Source organism: Saimiri boliviensis, chromosome 1, assembly GCF_048565385.1.
Source record: "Saimiri boliviensis isolate mSaiBol1 chromosome 1, mSaiBol1.pri, whole genome shotgun sequence".
NCBI lineage: Eukaryota > Metazoa > Chordata > Mammalia > Primates > Cebidae > Saimiri > Saimiri boliviensis.
The window spans coordinates 28,962,587-28,979,337 of NC_133449.1; the positions used below are offsets into that span (position 1 = coordinate 28,962,587).

General features: G+C 42.7%; 1 protein-coding gene across 1 annotated transcript in view; it reads right to left on the reverse strand.

Annotated features, from left to right (window-relative positions):
• ALK (ALK receptor tyrosine kinase) overlaps positions 1 to 16,751 on the reverse strand; it is a 769,803-nt gene that overhangs the window by 4,940 nt on the left and 748,112 nt on the right. Inside the window, exons 26-28 of the mRNA XM_003941519.3 lie at positions 15,949 to 16,050; positions 6,065 to 6,199; positions 5,284 to 5,374 (exon numbers count right to left, since the gene is read on the reverse strand). Of these exons, the coding sequence (XP_003941568.3) occupies positions 5,284 to 5,374; positions 6,065 to 6,199; positions 15,949 to 16,050 (328 nt within the window). The remainder of the gene's footprint in view (positions 1 to 5,283; positions 5,375 to 6,064; positions 6,200 to 15,948; positions 16,051 to 16,751) is intronic.

A 16,751-nucleotide genomic window follows, 5' to 3' on the forward strand; every position in this document is an offset into this window, starting at 1 on the left:
CCAGCTCACAGAGACTTTGAAGCGCCCAGATTGCAGTGTCCAGCTACCCCTCCCGGACCTTGCTTCAGTGTCAGAGCCTGGCCACTCCTATATGGACACACCTTTTTGCTTGGGTTTAACCTTATTCCAGGCACCAGTCTTCTTGGTTAACTATCTTCCAATTCTCTAACAGGCCAGACACGAAATCCACCAGGCTGCTAATTTCCTCTTACCCCTCCAGATACCTGGCCATGTGAAAACACCCTAGCCGGAAGGTCAGTCCTAGTTAAAAGCCTAACCCCTCGGTCTCCGCAACCTTGGTGGCCAGGACCCTCCCTGGTCATCTGTAGCACCCCAATCACTGTCCGTCTACAAGACCCTCCCCAGTGAGTCCATCATTCCAGGATAAAGCTGTGTCCACAAGGCAATTGGCCTGACTCCTCCACCACCTCCTGGAAGTTGCAAGTATTCTCCCCCACTTTTAAACTTACCTATATCCCCAAAGTGGAAGAGTCACGCTATATAAACCTAACATACCTTTTACTTTCATTAGGCATCTTTTTCCTAACACCACTATGTAACAGCTACTACTTAACCCACACCTCGGAAAGTCTGTTATAACTGTGCTCAAATTCACTGTACCTGTTGACTTTTTCACGCCCTGCTTTTGTTTAAGTTGTCAGTTTACACATTTCCCCCAGGCAGTCGTGGTTTTACCCTCTGTCTGCTGCCCTTAATTCTCTTAGAGTGGATAGATCATCTTCAGTGGCAGGCAACTCTCCAATTCTTCCACCCCATCGTGCCCTCTTCCTTTCTTTGATACTCACTCTTAATCTCGCGCCCGTTCTCTGCTCATACCCAGTCTTGTCAATCAAAGTGAGTGGATCCTTATATAGATACCACACACTTTCTCATACACCATGAAAACAAGAGCTGTCCCTCTACAGTCACCCTACCAAACCCCACTACAACCTTTAATAGCCGCAGCCCTTGCTGGTTCCCTTGGCATTTGGGACCAAAGCCCCAGCCCCCTCAGAACACTTTCTCACCTTTTCAGTTGACACTTCCGGTTCTGTTTAAGCCAAGGACTTTTTTTTTTTTTTTTTTTTTTTTGAGACAGAGTTTCGCTCTTGTTGCCCAGGCTGGAGTGCAATGGCGCGATCTCGGTTCACCGCAACCTCCGCCTCCTGGGTTCAGGCGATTCTCCTGCCTCAGCTTCCTGAGTAGCTGGGATTACAGGCACGCGCCACCATGCCCAGCTAATTTTTAGTATTTTTACTAGAGACGGGGTTTCACCATGTTGACCAGGATGGTCTCGATCTCTTGACCTCGTGATCCACCTGCCTCAGCCTCTCAAAGTGCTGGGATTACAGGCTTGAGCCACCGCGCCCGGCTAAGCCAAGGACTTTTTTTCCTCTGTGGTTCTTCTTATATCTGCCTTCCAACCAACCAGACAGGCACTTGTACCCTAGTTTTCCTTACTCCCAAAATTTAGTTTGCCAAAGGGGACAAAAGCCTCCCTGTTCCCCTTGAGATTCCCACATGACATGAGCGGGTCATTCCATTGATACCCTTACTTGTGGTTAGAAATTACTACTGCACTTGGCACAGGCATAGCAGGCCTTACCACTTCAATCATCACCTTCGGTAGCCTCTCTAGTGATTTCTCTGCTAGCATTGCAGAATTAATCACTATCCCTTCTTCAAGCTCAAGTAAATTCCCTAGCTGCTGTTGTCCTCCAAAATTGCAGAGGTCTTGATTTACTGACTGCTGAAAAAGGAGGTCTTTACCTATTCCTAATGAAGAATGTTGTTTTTATGTAAACCAGTCCAGCCTCGTATATGATGCCGTCAATAAATTAAAAGAGCCCAAAAGCTCGCTAATCAGGCAAATGGGTATTCTGGACCCGGCTGGACTGGCTGGACTGGCTGGACTGGCTGGACTCTCTAACTGGGTGTTACGGCTTCTTCCAATCCTTAGTCCTCTGATACCTGTCTTTCTCCTTCTCTTATATGGACCTTGTGTTTTCCGATTAATCTCTCAATTCCCACAAAATCGTATATAAATGATAACCAATCAGTCAATACAACCAATGCTCCTTCTGACAACTCCACAGTATCACTCCTTGCCCTGAGATCTCCCAGCAGTCTGAATTCTTTCCCCTTTTTAGGTCTCCGCGCAGCCCCCAATCCCACTTGAAGAAGCCCTAGAAACCTCACCCCGTCACTCCTCTGTGCTGGCCTTCCTCATATTCCACTGCCCTCCACTCTTCATTTCTTTTTCCTTTATATTAATATAAACAGACAGGAATGTGAGGTCTGACCGTGCCGTGGACGGCATGGCAACCCCTGTGACCCACACATACACCTCTGGAGGGCCTTCCAGAATTAGAAAACCTGAAGTAGCTGGAAAATCATGAAAAACGGAAGGACGGTCAGCCCCTGCAGCGCCTAACTAACCTGAGACATTCTTCGATTGTTTCTCATTCTAACTGTCCTCAAATTCCGACAAGGCCACCGGACTTTGTAACTGACATTGACAAACCTCGTGACGCCACACCCTATGACCCCCTCCCAGCTTGCAGAAACTGCCCTAAACTTTAACATCTGTAACTTTCCACTGTTTAGCCCAAACCTATAAAACCAACTCCTATCCCACTGCCCTTTGCCAACTCTCTTTTTGGCCTCAGCCCGCCCGCACCCGGGTAAATAAACAGCCATGTTGCTCACACAAAGCCTGTTTGGGGGTCTCTTCATTCAGAGTACGTGTTTTAACAAACATTAAAATTATTATTATTCCAGTCTAGTTCCAGTAAAATCTTTCCAACTAAAAAAAAAAAAAAAAAAAAAAAAGAAAAAAAAAAAGCCTATGTGTTTGACTTAAAGAGTGGTGGTGGGGGGAGGAGGAGAGGAGGCACATGCCATGATGGCTTACAGTGTTTATTTTTTGTTCTCTTCCTAGCTACCTTCCATTTTCATCTGGGTAGTTTCCACTTGAAACTTTTCCTGAGCCACAGCATCACATGTGCATCCACCATAATGCAGGATTTAACAATTTTTTGAGACAGTCTTGCTTGGTCACCCAGGCTGAAGTGCAGTGATGCAATCTTGGCTCACTGCAACCTCTGCCTCCTGAGTTCAAGCCATTCTCCTGCCTCAGCCTCCTGAGTAGCTGGGATTACTGGACCCCACCCACTAATTTTTGTATTTTTGGTAGAGACTGGGTTTCACCATGTTGGCCAGGCTGGTGTTGAACTCCTGACCTCAGGTGTTGCACCTGCCTCGGACCTCCCAGAGTGCTGGGATTATAGGCGTGAGCCACCACACTGGGCCTACAGGGGTTCTTGATCTAGTTTAAATGTGAGGGATCCTTTGTGCAACCCAGGAAATGCTGAAGTGCTTTGAGGAAAACCATTTATAAAAACAACTTTGTGCTAGATCATTTTCACGATAATAGATTGTAACATAGAAGAACAGAAGCAGTTGCCAGAAGTTTAAGGAAAGTTTGTGGAAGAAAAATTAAATTTGGAGAAAGTCGTTAATATTTTATGCAAATTGAGAAAAGACCCTCATTACTTAACAGAAAAACACATCGATGTTCGTGATTAAAATAGTTTAAAAATAAAAAATAACTACCTTTGACTCATTAAAAAGTTCTTTAGTTCCCTGTTTTTTAGTAATTTCTATAGTAATTTAAAATATGCTGGTGTAAAACTGCCTCCTTTTAAGGATATTATATACTCCTATACACTCAGAAAAATACTAAGAAGGTATGCATGTTTAAGTGGGTGTATTCCATTCATATGACAACAAAATAACCTAATGTCATTAAATAAAGTTCTCTGAAAGAAACCCCAAAAACTTGACATAGGAAGTCTGTACAGATAAAAGTGCCAGTTCACCCACCTGAGCTGGAAGGAATAAGAGGATGGAGTAGTGAGGCTGGAAAATGACTACAGTTTGAAAAAATGTGTCTGTCTTTAGTCACAATGAAGAGGAAGGGATTTAAAGAAATAGTGGGTAGGCCAGGCACAGTGGCTCACACTTGGAATCCCAGCACTTTGGGAGGCCAAAGTGGGCAGATCACTTGAGGTCAGGAGTTCGAGAGCAGCCTGGCCAACATGGCAAAACCCTGTCTCTACTAAAAATGCACAAAATTAGCCGGGTATGGTGACACTTGCCTGTATTCCCGGTTATTCAGGAGGCTGAGGCAGGAGAATCACTTGAACCCAGGAGGTGGACGTTGCAGTGACCAATATGGTGCCACTGCACTCCAGTCTGGGTGACAGAGCAAGACTCCATCCCCAAAATAAAATAAATAGATACTGGTTTATCGACTCTTCTAAAAGATTCTCAGAATTAGATATCCTGGCAGAATGAGAGCCGAGAGAGGGAAAGCAAGCGGGTACAGGGAATGACTGGACAGAACAAAGACGTGGTGACGCCGGCAGCCAGGCTGGCCTTGGAGGGGAGGAGAGCACGGGAAGGAAGGTGGGAAGAAGTGGCTGCAGAGGCAGGGAAGTTTGTATGAGAGGCAGCAGGGAAACGAGGGCATTCTCATATAATAATCTCTACCCTCTTGGTGAGGGAGGAAGCATAGCTGTCTACCGAACATGAGGGAGAGAAAGAAGTAAACATTTAGAGTCATTACTGAAGGAATGGGAGAGGGATCTGTATAGGAACCCACAGGACTGCTAGAAAAATGTCTGACTTGGACAACCTCTTCAAGCCTTAACGCCTCATCTATAAGGTGGGGATATTTTGCATTCCTCAATAAGGATAAAACAAACTACGCAAAAAGTGAATTGTGCAGTATGAATGATATGCAAGTATTATTGATGTTAAAATTTCTTCAGATGACTTTGAAATTTCATTCCCTTAATCATCCTGACCTATATAATTGGGCATATATCTAGGCAGTTAATTATTTCATATGTTGTTATTTTTCCAGCCAGGCTCTCAACTATTTGAGAGCAGATGTGTTCCATACTTCTGTGAAGCTTCGATTTTGACTAATAGAACTTTAGGCCCCCAGAAGGGACTTGGTAAATTCTTGTGGACTGGATTGATTCCCGAGTTTTACTGTGTGTCTGGCGCTGTGTCGTGTGCTGGTGAAGTTACTAGTACTTATTTTACAAAATAGGCAAATGGAGACACCATTTCATTTTAGAGAAAATTAATATTCACTCTCATGGTCATAAATCTTCTCTGACTGGCTCGGCCTATTTCATATTTTGGTACTTGCCATCTTTAAGGCTTTTTCATATAGACTAAACGTTGGTCAAGAAGAGAAAATGTTTCTACCTGGGTGCAGTATTCAATCCTCTCCAAAATGATGGCGAAGTTGGGCCTGTCTTCAGGCTGATGTTGCCAGCACTGAGTCATTATCCGGTATCTAAAGAATAACCACATGAATTAAAATCAGGAGGAGCACAAGGATGAAACATATATTTTCTCCCAGCCCTTTTCAAAATGAGACCAGGGTTGCATGGATAATTTGAGGGTGGGAACTCATGTGGGCCCCATGTGCTTGGCATATGCTGCCCCCTGCTGATAGGTCAAGGAAGAGTATGCAGGCATACAGGTGTCTAACACAGACACGCTGGTGTTTATGTGAAATACAGCTGCTCTCATTCCATTCCTGAATTAAAGCCACTTTGGGACAGAAATTCCAATTGTATTTCCCATCTGCCTTGCTTGTGGGAAGGAGGTGAGGGGTGCCAGGCAGGGCAGCAGACATTGCAGGGAATGGAAATCTTTGAAAGAGACTCAGACATACGGTGTAGGGAAGCAGGGGTGAGGCCTAGGACACACATTCCCAAGAAGAGCTCGGGGAATGTAGATCTGGTGAGTCCACTGCCCATAGCCAGACAATGGATACTTTTTCTGGGATGGCATCATTGCTTTTAAGGGCCTGGGAGACCAACCCATTTCATTGAAGTCGCAGTCACATTCCCATCTTGGGGCATACTGAAGGGAGCAGCCATCTGCCCCTTCATCTTAAAGAAGCATATGTGGCTCTGGATATTTTTTGAAAAGAAAAACTGCTTAGTAACTAGTAGACATGTTCCTAAAAGAGTCATACACAGGCCCAGGGCAGTTCTTAGGTGGGTCCATCCGGCCTCCACTGGTGACGAACTCCAGAACTTCCTGGTTGCTTTTGCTGGGGTATGGCATATATCCCAGAGAAAATATTTCCCACAGGAGCACTCCGAAGGACCTGGGCACGAGACAGAGGACATGGAGATCGATATAGACACACCCACCCACACTCACAGGCAGGCACACACTCACAGGCACACATACACTCACAGGCACACACACACAGGCACACACTCACAGGCACACACGCACTCACAGGCACACGCTCACAGGCACACACACTCACAGGCACACATACACTCATAGGCACACACACACAGGCACACGCACTCACAGGCACACACACAGGCACACACACTCACAGGCACACACACACACAGGCACACACAGGCACACACGCACTCACAGGCACACATGCACAGGCACACAGACACAGGCACACACAGGCACACACGCACAGGCACACATGCACAGGCACACAGACACAGGCACACACGCACTCACAGGCCCACACAGGCACACACACACAGGCACACACGCACAGGCACACAGACACAGGCACACACGCACTCACAGGCACACACACACAGGCACACATGCACAGGCACACGGACACAGGCACACACGCACTCACAGGCACACACGCACAGGCACACATGCACAGGCACACAGACACAGGCACACACAGGCACACACGCACTCACAGGCCCACACAGGCACACACACACAGGCACACACGCACAGGCACACAGACACAGGCACACACGCACTCACAGGCACACACACACAGGCACACACGCACAGGCACACAGACACAGGCACACACACACTCACAGGCACACAGACATGCAATTTCAATCTTTTTTTCCCCATTATACTCTTTTCCATAATAGAGAACTCTTAAAATGTAGAAACATTTTAAAAATGAGAAAATACATGTGATGCTCCCTTAAAAGACTACCACTATTAATTTGTAAGTCATTTCCGTGCTTAGACTTTTTTCACTTAGTTGCAGTTATATTCAATATGCAATTCTGAACCTTGATTTTTCTGCATATTTCATTATAGTATAAACATTTGCCATGCCAGTGCATTTTGTAAATAACGTTTGGAGTGGCTAGTGGCTATAAAGTATTCCACTGAGGAGTTGGTTTGCCTTATTTCCACATTGCTTTCAATTTTCAAAATATTTAAAATACTATGAACCTCTGTGCATTTTTAAAAAAGGAATATTTCCTTAGGACAAATTCTCTGAATTGCTAGATTAGGATGTCCAGCCAGCTGATTCCATAGTCTTTCAGTTCACCGAGCTTCAGTTTCATACAGATGCCCACTCATGTGCTTCACTGGCCTATTTTAATAGGCAACTCAAATTTAGCATGCCCAAACGGAACTCTTTCTGTGCCTTCACCATCTCCTCCTTCATTCTTTTCCAGCCCAGCAGCACCTCTGGTTATGCGTTTGTTCAAGCCCCAAACCCAGGAGTTGTCCTTGATTCCATTCTCCCACACCCCTCCACTTCCCATCCACCAGTCAGCGGTCCTGTTAACTCTGCTTTCAAGATAGGACTTGAATCCGGATAAAATAATCTAGTAATTCAGGATAATTACCGAATGAAAATGTAGGATAATTCTAGTAAAATAACTAGATCAAAATAATATGAATATTGACAACGGCTTGGTACTTACTGTCTATTTAGTTTCCAAATGTGTTACTCTATTCATCTATCAGCAACATGTAAAAGCGTGGTAGACACCCTCACAGCACTGGGTATTCTTAATAATGACATTTGCAGATTTTAAGGCAAAAAATGGTAGAATATTTGAAATTATGTTTATTGGCTTGATAATTAACATGGTTGAATGTTTTCCCAAGTGTTTATTAAGTTCCCTTTGCTGTCCTACAAATTGCCCACTTTTATCTGCTCGGACAAATTGGTATTTATCAGTTTTCTTTTTGATTTGTCAGCACTCTTTGTATGTCAGAGATGTTAACCTTTTATAAAAAAAAAAATCAAATAACTGCTTTTCTTTTTTTGAGACAGATTCTTACTCTGTTGCCCAGGCTGGGGTGCAGTGGTGCCATCTTGGCTTACCGCAACCTCCACCTTCCAGGTTCAAGAGATTCTCCTGCCTCAGCCTCCCGAGCAGCTGGGATTACAGGTGCCCACCACAACAGCTGGCTAATTTTTGTATTTTTAATAGAGACAGGGTTTCACCATGTTGGCCAGGCTGGTCTCGAACTCCTGACCTCAGGTGATCCACCCACTTCGGCGTCCCAAAGTGCTGAGATTAATAGGCATGAGCCACCACGCCTGGCCTTATTAGTTGCTTTCTAATGCTACTTTTTAGCATACCAAAGATTTTTATTTTTAGATAGCCAAACCTATTTTTTGAATGTCATGATTTCCTCTATTTATTTTATAGTTATACATCTTCCCTTCACCAAAGATTAGATCAATATTTGCTATCTTCTTCTAGTTTGTGTTTGTTTTTCCTCTCTTCTTAAATCTGGTTGGAATTTAATTTGGTGTCTAGTGTGAGGTAAGGACCTAAATTGATTTGCTTTCCAAATAACTACTCTTCCAACACTATGCATGAGATAATTTCCTCCTTACCCATTGGCTTGTGGTTAAAAACAGGTCTGTTTCTGGCTATATTTCCACTTCATCTATTTGTCTGCTTCTTGCATTGATACCATTCTGTTTTACTTTTTGTGTATTTGTCTTAATATCTGATAGGGCATTTTTCTCTATTTCTCTTTTAAAAATACTTGATTTCTCATTTGTTGTTTTAAATAACCCTTATGAGATGAATTCTTTATGTTCTAACAGAATCACCTTTTGTATTCTGTAAAAAACCTTAAACCACGACTCTAATGATTAGCTTTTTGACAAAACCTATCTTTTAGTGTCTGGTCATAGTTTTCTAAGGTTAGCAAATATTATCACAAAAATTGTAGAAAACTATAGTTTTTCCATCCTCTAAGAAACATGACATGCTTTTATTATCATCTTTGTGAAATGTCAAACACTCTTGTGAGAAGGGTTGGGCAGATATTTTCCATATTTTTCAGCTAAGAAGGTTGAAGCGAAGGTTATTATACAGCTAATCTGAGACAGACTGGAATATATTATTAGATCTCTTGATTTTGCTACCTACAAATCACCTGCCACGTATATTATTCCTTTCTGTTTGGTGGTCTTACTTCCCTTCAAGGCAAAACTAGGCAAAATCAAATGAGCAAGAAACTGGCAATAAAGCCTAAAGAATTATAGCTATATGTTTTCTGCTTTTCTAGAGAGATATAGGTTATAGTATCCTTTGAGAGTATAATAGAACTGCACATGGAGATTTATTTTCTTGGTTTAGAGTTCAAGGGAGCAAGAAGTGGTACTAGTCACAGAATTTTGATAATTTCAGGTAACTAGGATTGTCGTATTTGCAAATAACAATGCCAGATGCCTAGTTAAATGTGAGTTCCAGGTAAGCAACAAGTAATTTTTTTAGTATGTGTATGCTCCAATATTTATATTAAAAAACTGTTGACTGTGCGTCTGAAATTCAATTTAACTGCCACTTTGTAGTTTATCTAGAAACCCTACAGATAGGGCAAATCTGCATTTTGTATGCCACTTGGCTCTTTCACATCACCTATAAGCCTGTCCTAAATAGGAGCGACAAAGCCCAAAGCTTTGTACTAGAGCATTTAAAAATCAAATAAAGAGAAATACATATATTAAAACTTCACTTCTTTTGATATTAAACTTGTTCTGCCTGAAATGATAGAAATAGCACACGATTGCTGATTAAACTGTTAAACATTTGAATCAAGAAAGATAACAATCTGATAGAAAGATTTTAAAATAAGCTGCTCTGTATCAGCCTTTAAAAGCCACATTTTTTCTTTAATGATAACCTGAAAGAAGGTCATGATTAAAGACGACCATTGTGGAAGAGATGGTCTCCAGATGTGATTGAGGGTGTGCTCTTAGGAAAATGGGAGCCAAAAGTTACTATCTTTAAATGCCCATCCAGCAGATTCCAAGATCTCATGCAGTTCTCTGAGCCTCAGTTTGATATATCAGATGCCCAACTCATCAGCTTCACTGGCCTATTTTAATAGGCAACTCAAATTTAACATGCGCAAATGGAACTCTTTCTGAATGCACACCATCTCCTCCTTCATTCTTTCCCAACTCAGCAGCACCTCTGGTTATACATTTATTCAAGCCTCAAACCCACAAAAGTCATCCTTGATTCTGTTATCTCGTACCCCTCCACTTCCCATCCAACAGTCAGCAGTCCTGTTAACTCTACATTCAAGATAGATCTTGAGGCTGGACACTGTGGCTCACACTTGTAATCCCAGCACTTTGGGAGGCCGAGGCGGGCAGATCACTTGAGGTCAGGAATTCAAGACCAGCCTGTCCAAGATGGTGAGACACCCATCTCTAGTAAAAATACAAAAATTAGCTGAGTGTGGTAGCATACGCCTATAATCCCAGTTACTTGGGAGGCTGAGGTGAGAGGATTGTTTCAACCCAGGCGGGGGAGGTTACAGTGAGGTGAGATTGCACCACTGCACTCCAGCCTGGGTGACAGAGCAAGACCCTGTCTCAAAAAAAAAAAAAAAAAAAAAAGATCTTGAATCTCACTACTTTGCACTACCTCCACTGCCACCACCAAGCCATGCCTCTCTCCTCTTTCAGCTAGCAATGTGCAGAATTTTCTTAACTGGTTTCCTTCTTCACATAACCACCTCTACTATAAATTCAATGGCAGAGGGACTTTTTTTTTTTTTAAAGCAAAGATCGAATTAAACTTACTAGCTTCGGCACAGCAAAAGAAACTATCATCAGAGGGAACTGGCAATCAACAGACTGGGAAACGTTTTTTGCAATCTACCCATCTGACAAAGGGCTAATATCCAGAATCTGCAAAGAATTTAAATATGCAAGAAAAAAACAAACAACCCCATCAAAAAGTGGGCAAAGTATATGAAGAGACACTTCTTAAAAGACGACATTTATGCAGCCAACAAACATATGAAAAAAAGCTCATCATCACTGGCCATTAGAGAAATGCAAACCAAAACCACATTGAGATACCATCTCATGCCAGTTAGAATGGCGATCACTAAAAAAATGAAGAGTAACAGATGCTGGAGAGGATGTGGAGAAATAGGAACACTTTTATACACTGTTGGTGGGAGTGTAAATTAGTTCAACCATAGACAGTGTGGAAATTCCTCAAGGATCTAGCACTAGAAATACCATTTGACCCAGCAATCCCATTACTGAGTATATACCCAAAGGATTATAAATCATTGTTATAAAGATACAAATGTAACATGCCCATTATAAAGATACAAATGTAACATGCCCATTATAAAGATACAAATGTAACATGCCCATTATAAAGATACAAATGTTAACATGCCCATTATAAAGATACAAATGTAACATGCCCAAACGAAACTCTTTCTATGTTCATCTCCTCCTATGTTTATTGCAGCACTGCTCACATAGCAAAGACTTGGAACCAACCCAAATGCCCAGCAATAATAGACTGAATAAAGAAAATGTGGTACATATACACCATGGAATACAATGCAGTCATAAAAAAGGATGAGTTCATGTCCTTTGCAGGGACATGGATGCAGCTAGAAAGCAACATTCTCAGCAAACTGACACAAGAACCGAAAGCCAAACAACGCATGTTCTCATTCATAAGTGGGTGTTGAACAATGAGAACACATGGAAACAGGGAGGGTAACATCACTCAGTGGGGCATGTAAGGGGGTGGGGGCTAAGGGAGTGATAGCAGGGAGTGGGGGGATAGGGGAGGGATAGCAGGGGGTGGGGGGATTGGGGAGAGATAACATTAGGCGAAAATACCTAATGTAGGTGACAGGTGGATAGATGCAGCAAACCACCATGGCATGTGTAAACCTATGTAACAAACTTGTCCATTCTGCACATGTACCCCAGAACTTAAAGTATAATAATAATTAAAAAAAAAGCAAAGATCATATCATACTCCTGCTTACGACCCTTCAACCGGCATCCCATGGTGTTTGGAATAAAAGCCACATTCCCTTATCTGAGTTCTAAGGCTGTCTATGTTCTGACCCTGCCAGCTGCTTCCATCTCTTCCACTCCTACTCGCCCTGGGCTCCCTTAGCTCTGACCACCAGGACTTGTTTTCATTCCTCAGCAAGCAAGCTAGGCTCCTTCCTACCTCTGGCGGTTCACACTGGCTTTTCCTGCAGCCTGGAAAGCCTTTCTCACAGATCTTTCCAAGGCCTACCCTTTCTTTCAGGTATTGAAGTTACCTCCTGCAAGGAGCTTCCCCAAATCACCTTTGAAAAAAAAAATCTGGTTCCTCCTTCTGCTTGATTGTCTTATAGCACTTCCCAGTCCCTGCAGTTATGTTATTTAAGTACTTCAATTGTGAAACAATCTAACCTTTAAAAAGGAACAGAATATCTATGTATCTAGATGTTAATCTTTTGACTTATGTCAGTTCTTTCTTTAGGAAGACTGAGAGACAGGGAGTCCCCACCTCCTTCTCTCCCCTCCCCTGAAGTTAGACTGTATCCTACCCTGGTATGTTTCACATTTATAAACAATGTGTGAAAGCACAAACAATAAAGACTGTATTATAGACATTTTTATATAAAGTTATATATAAATGACATTCTATTCCTTTTTGTAATTTGCTGCTTCTCCACTGAACACTGTTTTTGAGATTTCTCTATGTTGATATATGAAGGTTTAGTGTTTTCTTTTATACTGTTGAATCGTTTTCCATGATACAAGTAAACCACAGTTAATTTTTCCACCTCCTAGTTGAGGGGTAGTTGGGTTGGATTTTGTTTTTGTTTTGCTTTTTCTCTATTGCAAACAATGCTGCAAGTGAACATGTCTCCTCTCCCAAGTCTACTTGTGTCATCTTCTCTCTAATGTCGATACTTAAAAAAACAGGATTGTTGGGTCACAGGTTGTGCATATGTTCAGGACAATTACTTAATTACTTAAGTTATTCTGTGTCTCTGGATCCCCCTGGTTGCTGGTGCTTTAACTTCACTGCCTATCAGAATCATCTGTTAAAATGCAGATGGTGGAGTCCCACCCCTAGAGTTTCTGTTGTATCAGGCCTGAGGTGGGGACTGAGGATTTGCAGTTCCAACAAGTTCCCAGGTGGTGCTGATGGACCACACTTAGAGATCCACTGCGTTAGGTTAAAACCAGATCTCACTGGTGTAAAAACAACAAAGGCTCTTGCTCTCATTATCTAACATGGTTAGAAAGGCAGCTTTGACCATCGTGGCCGCATTATCTTACGACATGATCTCAACACCAGGCTTTCAAAATGTGGAGGATCTTCATTCATCCACTGTCTTCTTAAGTTTTCTATGGTGCTGTTAACTGATTTGATGCCATTTGGATTCCTTATCTTTTATCTCCATTTTTTTTTTTTTTTTTTTACTATTAATTTTAAATTTCTTCTTCGTGGAAGCTTGCAGGATCTTTTATCACCATTGGCCTGAAATTTCATGAGGATGTGTCCTTTATATCCATGGTGATTGGCACTTGGTGAATTCTTTCATTCTGGAAATTTATGTCCTGTGCTAGGAAATCTTGAATTGTTTCTCCGATGCTTTTATTCTTCACTTCCTCTGCTCCTTCTCTCTGGGGCCCCTATTTTGTCAGCTAATTGGACTTTTTGGTCTACTCCCCTTCATTTTTAAAATAAAAATTTCTTATATTTTCCTATATTTCTCATCTCTTTATAGTTTTATTTTCTGGAAGGTTTATTTAGCTTCCCACTCCATCCTTTTCATTACTTTTGAATTTCTGTCAAATTTTTAAATAATATGTGTTTTTTTTTTTTTTTTTTTTTTTTTTTTTTTTAAGAATAGTTCAAACTTGGAGGAAACTGTGAATACAGAGAGTTCTCATATACCTCACACTCAGTTCCTATTTTTAGCATCCCATTAGTATGGTATACTTGTTACAATTACTGAGCCACAATTAAGGCATTGCTGACCAAAACCCATACTTTATTCAGATTTCCTTAGTTTTCACTGAATCTCCGTTTTCTAGTCCAGAATTCCACAAGGATATCACATTACATTTAGTTGTTCTGTTTCTTTAGCCTTCTCTTGACTATGACAACATCTCCGACTTTCCTTGTTTAGGACCTTGACAGGTTTGAGGATCTGGTCAGGGAGCGTGTAGAACATTCCTCAATCGGGATTTTTCTGTTTTTCTCATGATTAGATTGTGGTTATGGGATGTGGGGAAGAAGAAGACCACAAAGGTAAAGTACCATTTTCATCACATCAGGGGTACACACTGGCAACGTGACCTAGCACTGTTGTTATTATAGTTTGCGATGGAGTTTCGCTCTTGTTGCCCAGGCTGGAGTGCAGTTGTGCAAACTCAGTTCACTACAACCTCCAACTCCCAGGTTCAAGTGTTTCTCCTGCCTCACCCTCCTGAGTAGCTGGGATTACAGACATGTGCCATCATGCCCAGCTAATTTTTGTATTTTTAGTAGAGATGGGATTTCACCATGTTGGCCAAGCTGGTCTCAAACTCCTGACCTCAGATGATCTGCCCACCTTGGCCCACCAAACTGCTGGGATTATAGGCATGAGCCACCGTGCTTGGCCCTAGACTTATCACGGTTGAGGCTGACCTTGAGCACCTGGCCGAGGTGGTGGTGTCAGGTCTCTCCCCTGCAAATTTCTCTTTTCCTCTCTGCCCCAGCCTTGTACTCTTTCGAAGAAAGTGAGAACACGCAGCCCACACAGGCATCACGGTAGCCATGCCCATCTCCTTGAGGGTGCCTCTTGTCACACTTGTATTTCCTTTTCCTCCTAAAAGTATTGTTTAAAATAACCTTTTCTCCTCCATTTATGGTTGCCATAGTTTCTCTGATCTTCTGCAGTTTTAAAAAAGTTTTCCTAAACTTCCTACACGTTTCTTCTTCTAAGTTCCACGTTATATGTCTGCTTTCTTCAGATTAGAGTCTTTTCTCAAATGTTTGTTGATTGTTGGCTGGCTGTTAATATTTTAAGACGGGACATGAAGAAGCCCATGGGAAGTTCTGTGTAAGACATTGGCTGGTGGGCAGCCCGATTGCTTGGCTAATTTTTAAATTTTTGGTAGAGATGGGGCCCTGCTATGCTACCCAGGCTGGTCTTGAACTCCTGGGCTCAAGCAGTCCTTCTGCTTCAGCCTCCCGAAGTACTGAGGTTACAGGTGTGTGCAACTGTGCCTGGCCTACACCCCTACTTTCAATTTCTGGGCCTTTCTGGGGCTCTCAGGCAGAGGGAGCCAGCCCTGCTTCCGGATCTGGACTGTTGGTTTAGATAGCCACGTTCTAGTCTTCTCCGTGAGGCACCACTTGTTCACGACTTCCCAATTTCCCAAAGTTTGTCATTGTTGTGTCCTTGCAGGGTTTCATGCAATTAAAAGACTCCATTTGTTGGTGTGTGTGTTTGTACTTTGTGAGGGGTACGGGTTCAATCTGCCATTTGAAATGACCTGCGGCTGTCAGTGTGTGGTCCTCCAGGCAGCAATGGCGGCATCACTCCAGGACTTGTTAGAAACACACATCCTCAGCTAGATCCCAGACCTTCTGAATCCTAAACTCCCAGGGCAGGGTCCAATCATCTGAATTTTAACAAGTCTTTATGAATTCTGACATATGCTCACATTTAAGAACCGGTTTCTTGTCTTTTCCCTCCCTACTAATACAGGGGCTCCTGGCTTAAGAGTGTGGAATCATTTGGCCCAGGAGCACCATCTCACAGCCTCAGGGAAACCTGGAGTGTGCTAGCAGAAAGACTTACCATGTGTCTGTTTTAGAAGTGAATATTCCTTCCATGAAGGCCTCTGGGGGCATCCACTTAACTGGCAGCATTGCACAGCCTCCCTTTCTGTAGTAGCTCGCCCTGTGGGGAAGAGGAGGAAAGCCAAAGTAGGATCTGGAGACGGCACTAAGCATCAGCTCTGCCGGCAAAGTTGAGAAAGTGGCAACAATATAGTCTACCCATTAAAGGTCTGAAATTAACCAAGGGTCCTTGGCGGTTCAAGAGGAGAGCAGGGGGACACAGATCATTTAGTTAAGAACTTTGGTGTCATTTAACAGAAGAGCAAACAGCGCACGAGAGGCATGAGAGGAATGATTGATGCAATGACTGAGATACCTACTGGTAGATGGTTAGCTCTCCCTGTTGGGTTTTGTTTATTGTAACTCGCAATGAGTAACATGACTCCAGTCTTACAAGTATAATGTGTTTCTGATGATCTGTAGTCATGCAAGTTCCAAAATGGGAGAACTGAGAGCAGGGCTTGTGTCTTCATCATTTGGACCCTCCGATACTCACATAGTATTTAGTTTAGTATAGACAATGAACCAATAGTCTAGACAGCTGCCTGGATGCTGCTCCCATGACACACCCAGACAAAAGAACACAGGGCTAGGCGTGGAGTTAACTTACAAGGTAGATGAATTAATTTACTAGTTTTCGTCAGTAATGCCATTAATGCGACGCACTGATAAAAACCAATAAATTAACTCATCTGCCTTTTAAGCCAATTGCATGTCTAGCCTGGTGTTCTCCTGTCTGAGTGTGTTACAGGAGGCAGCTTC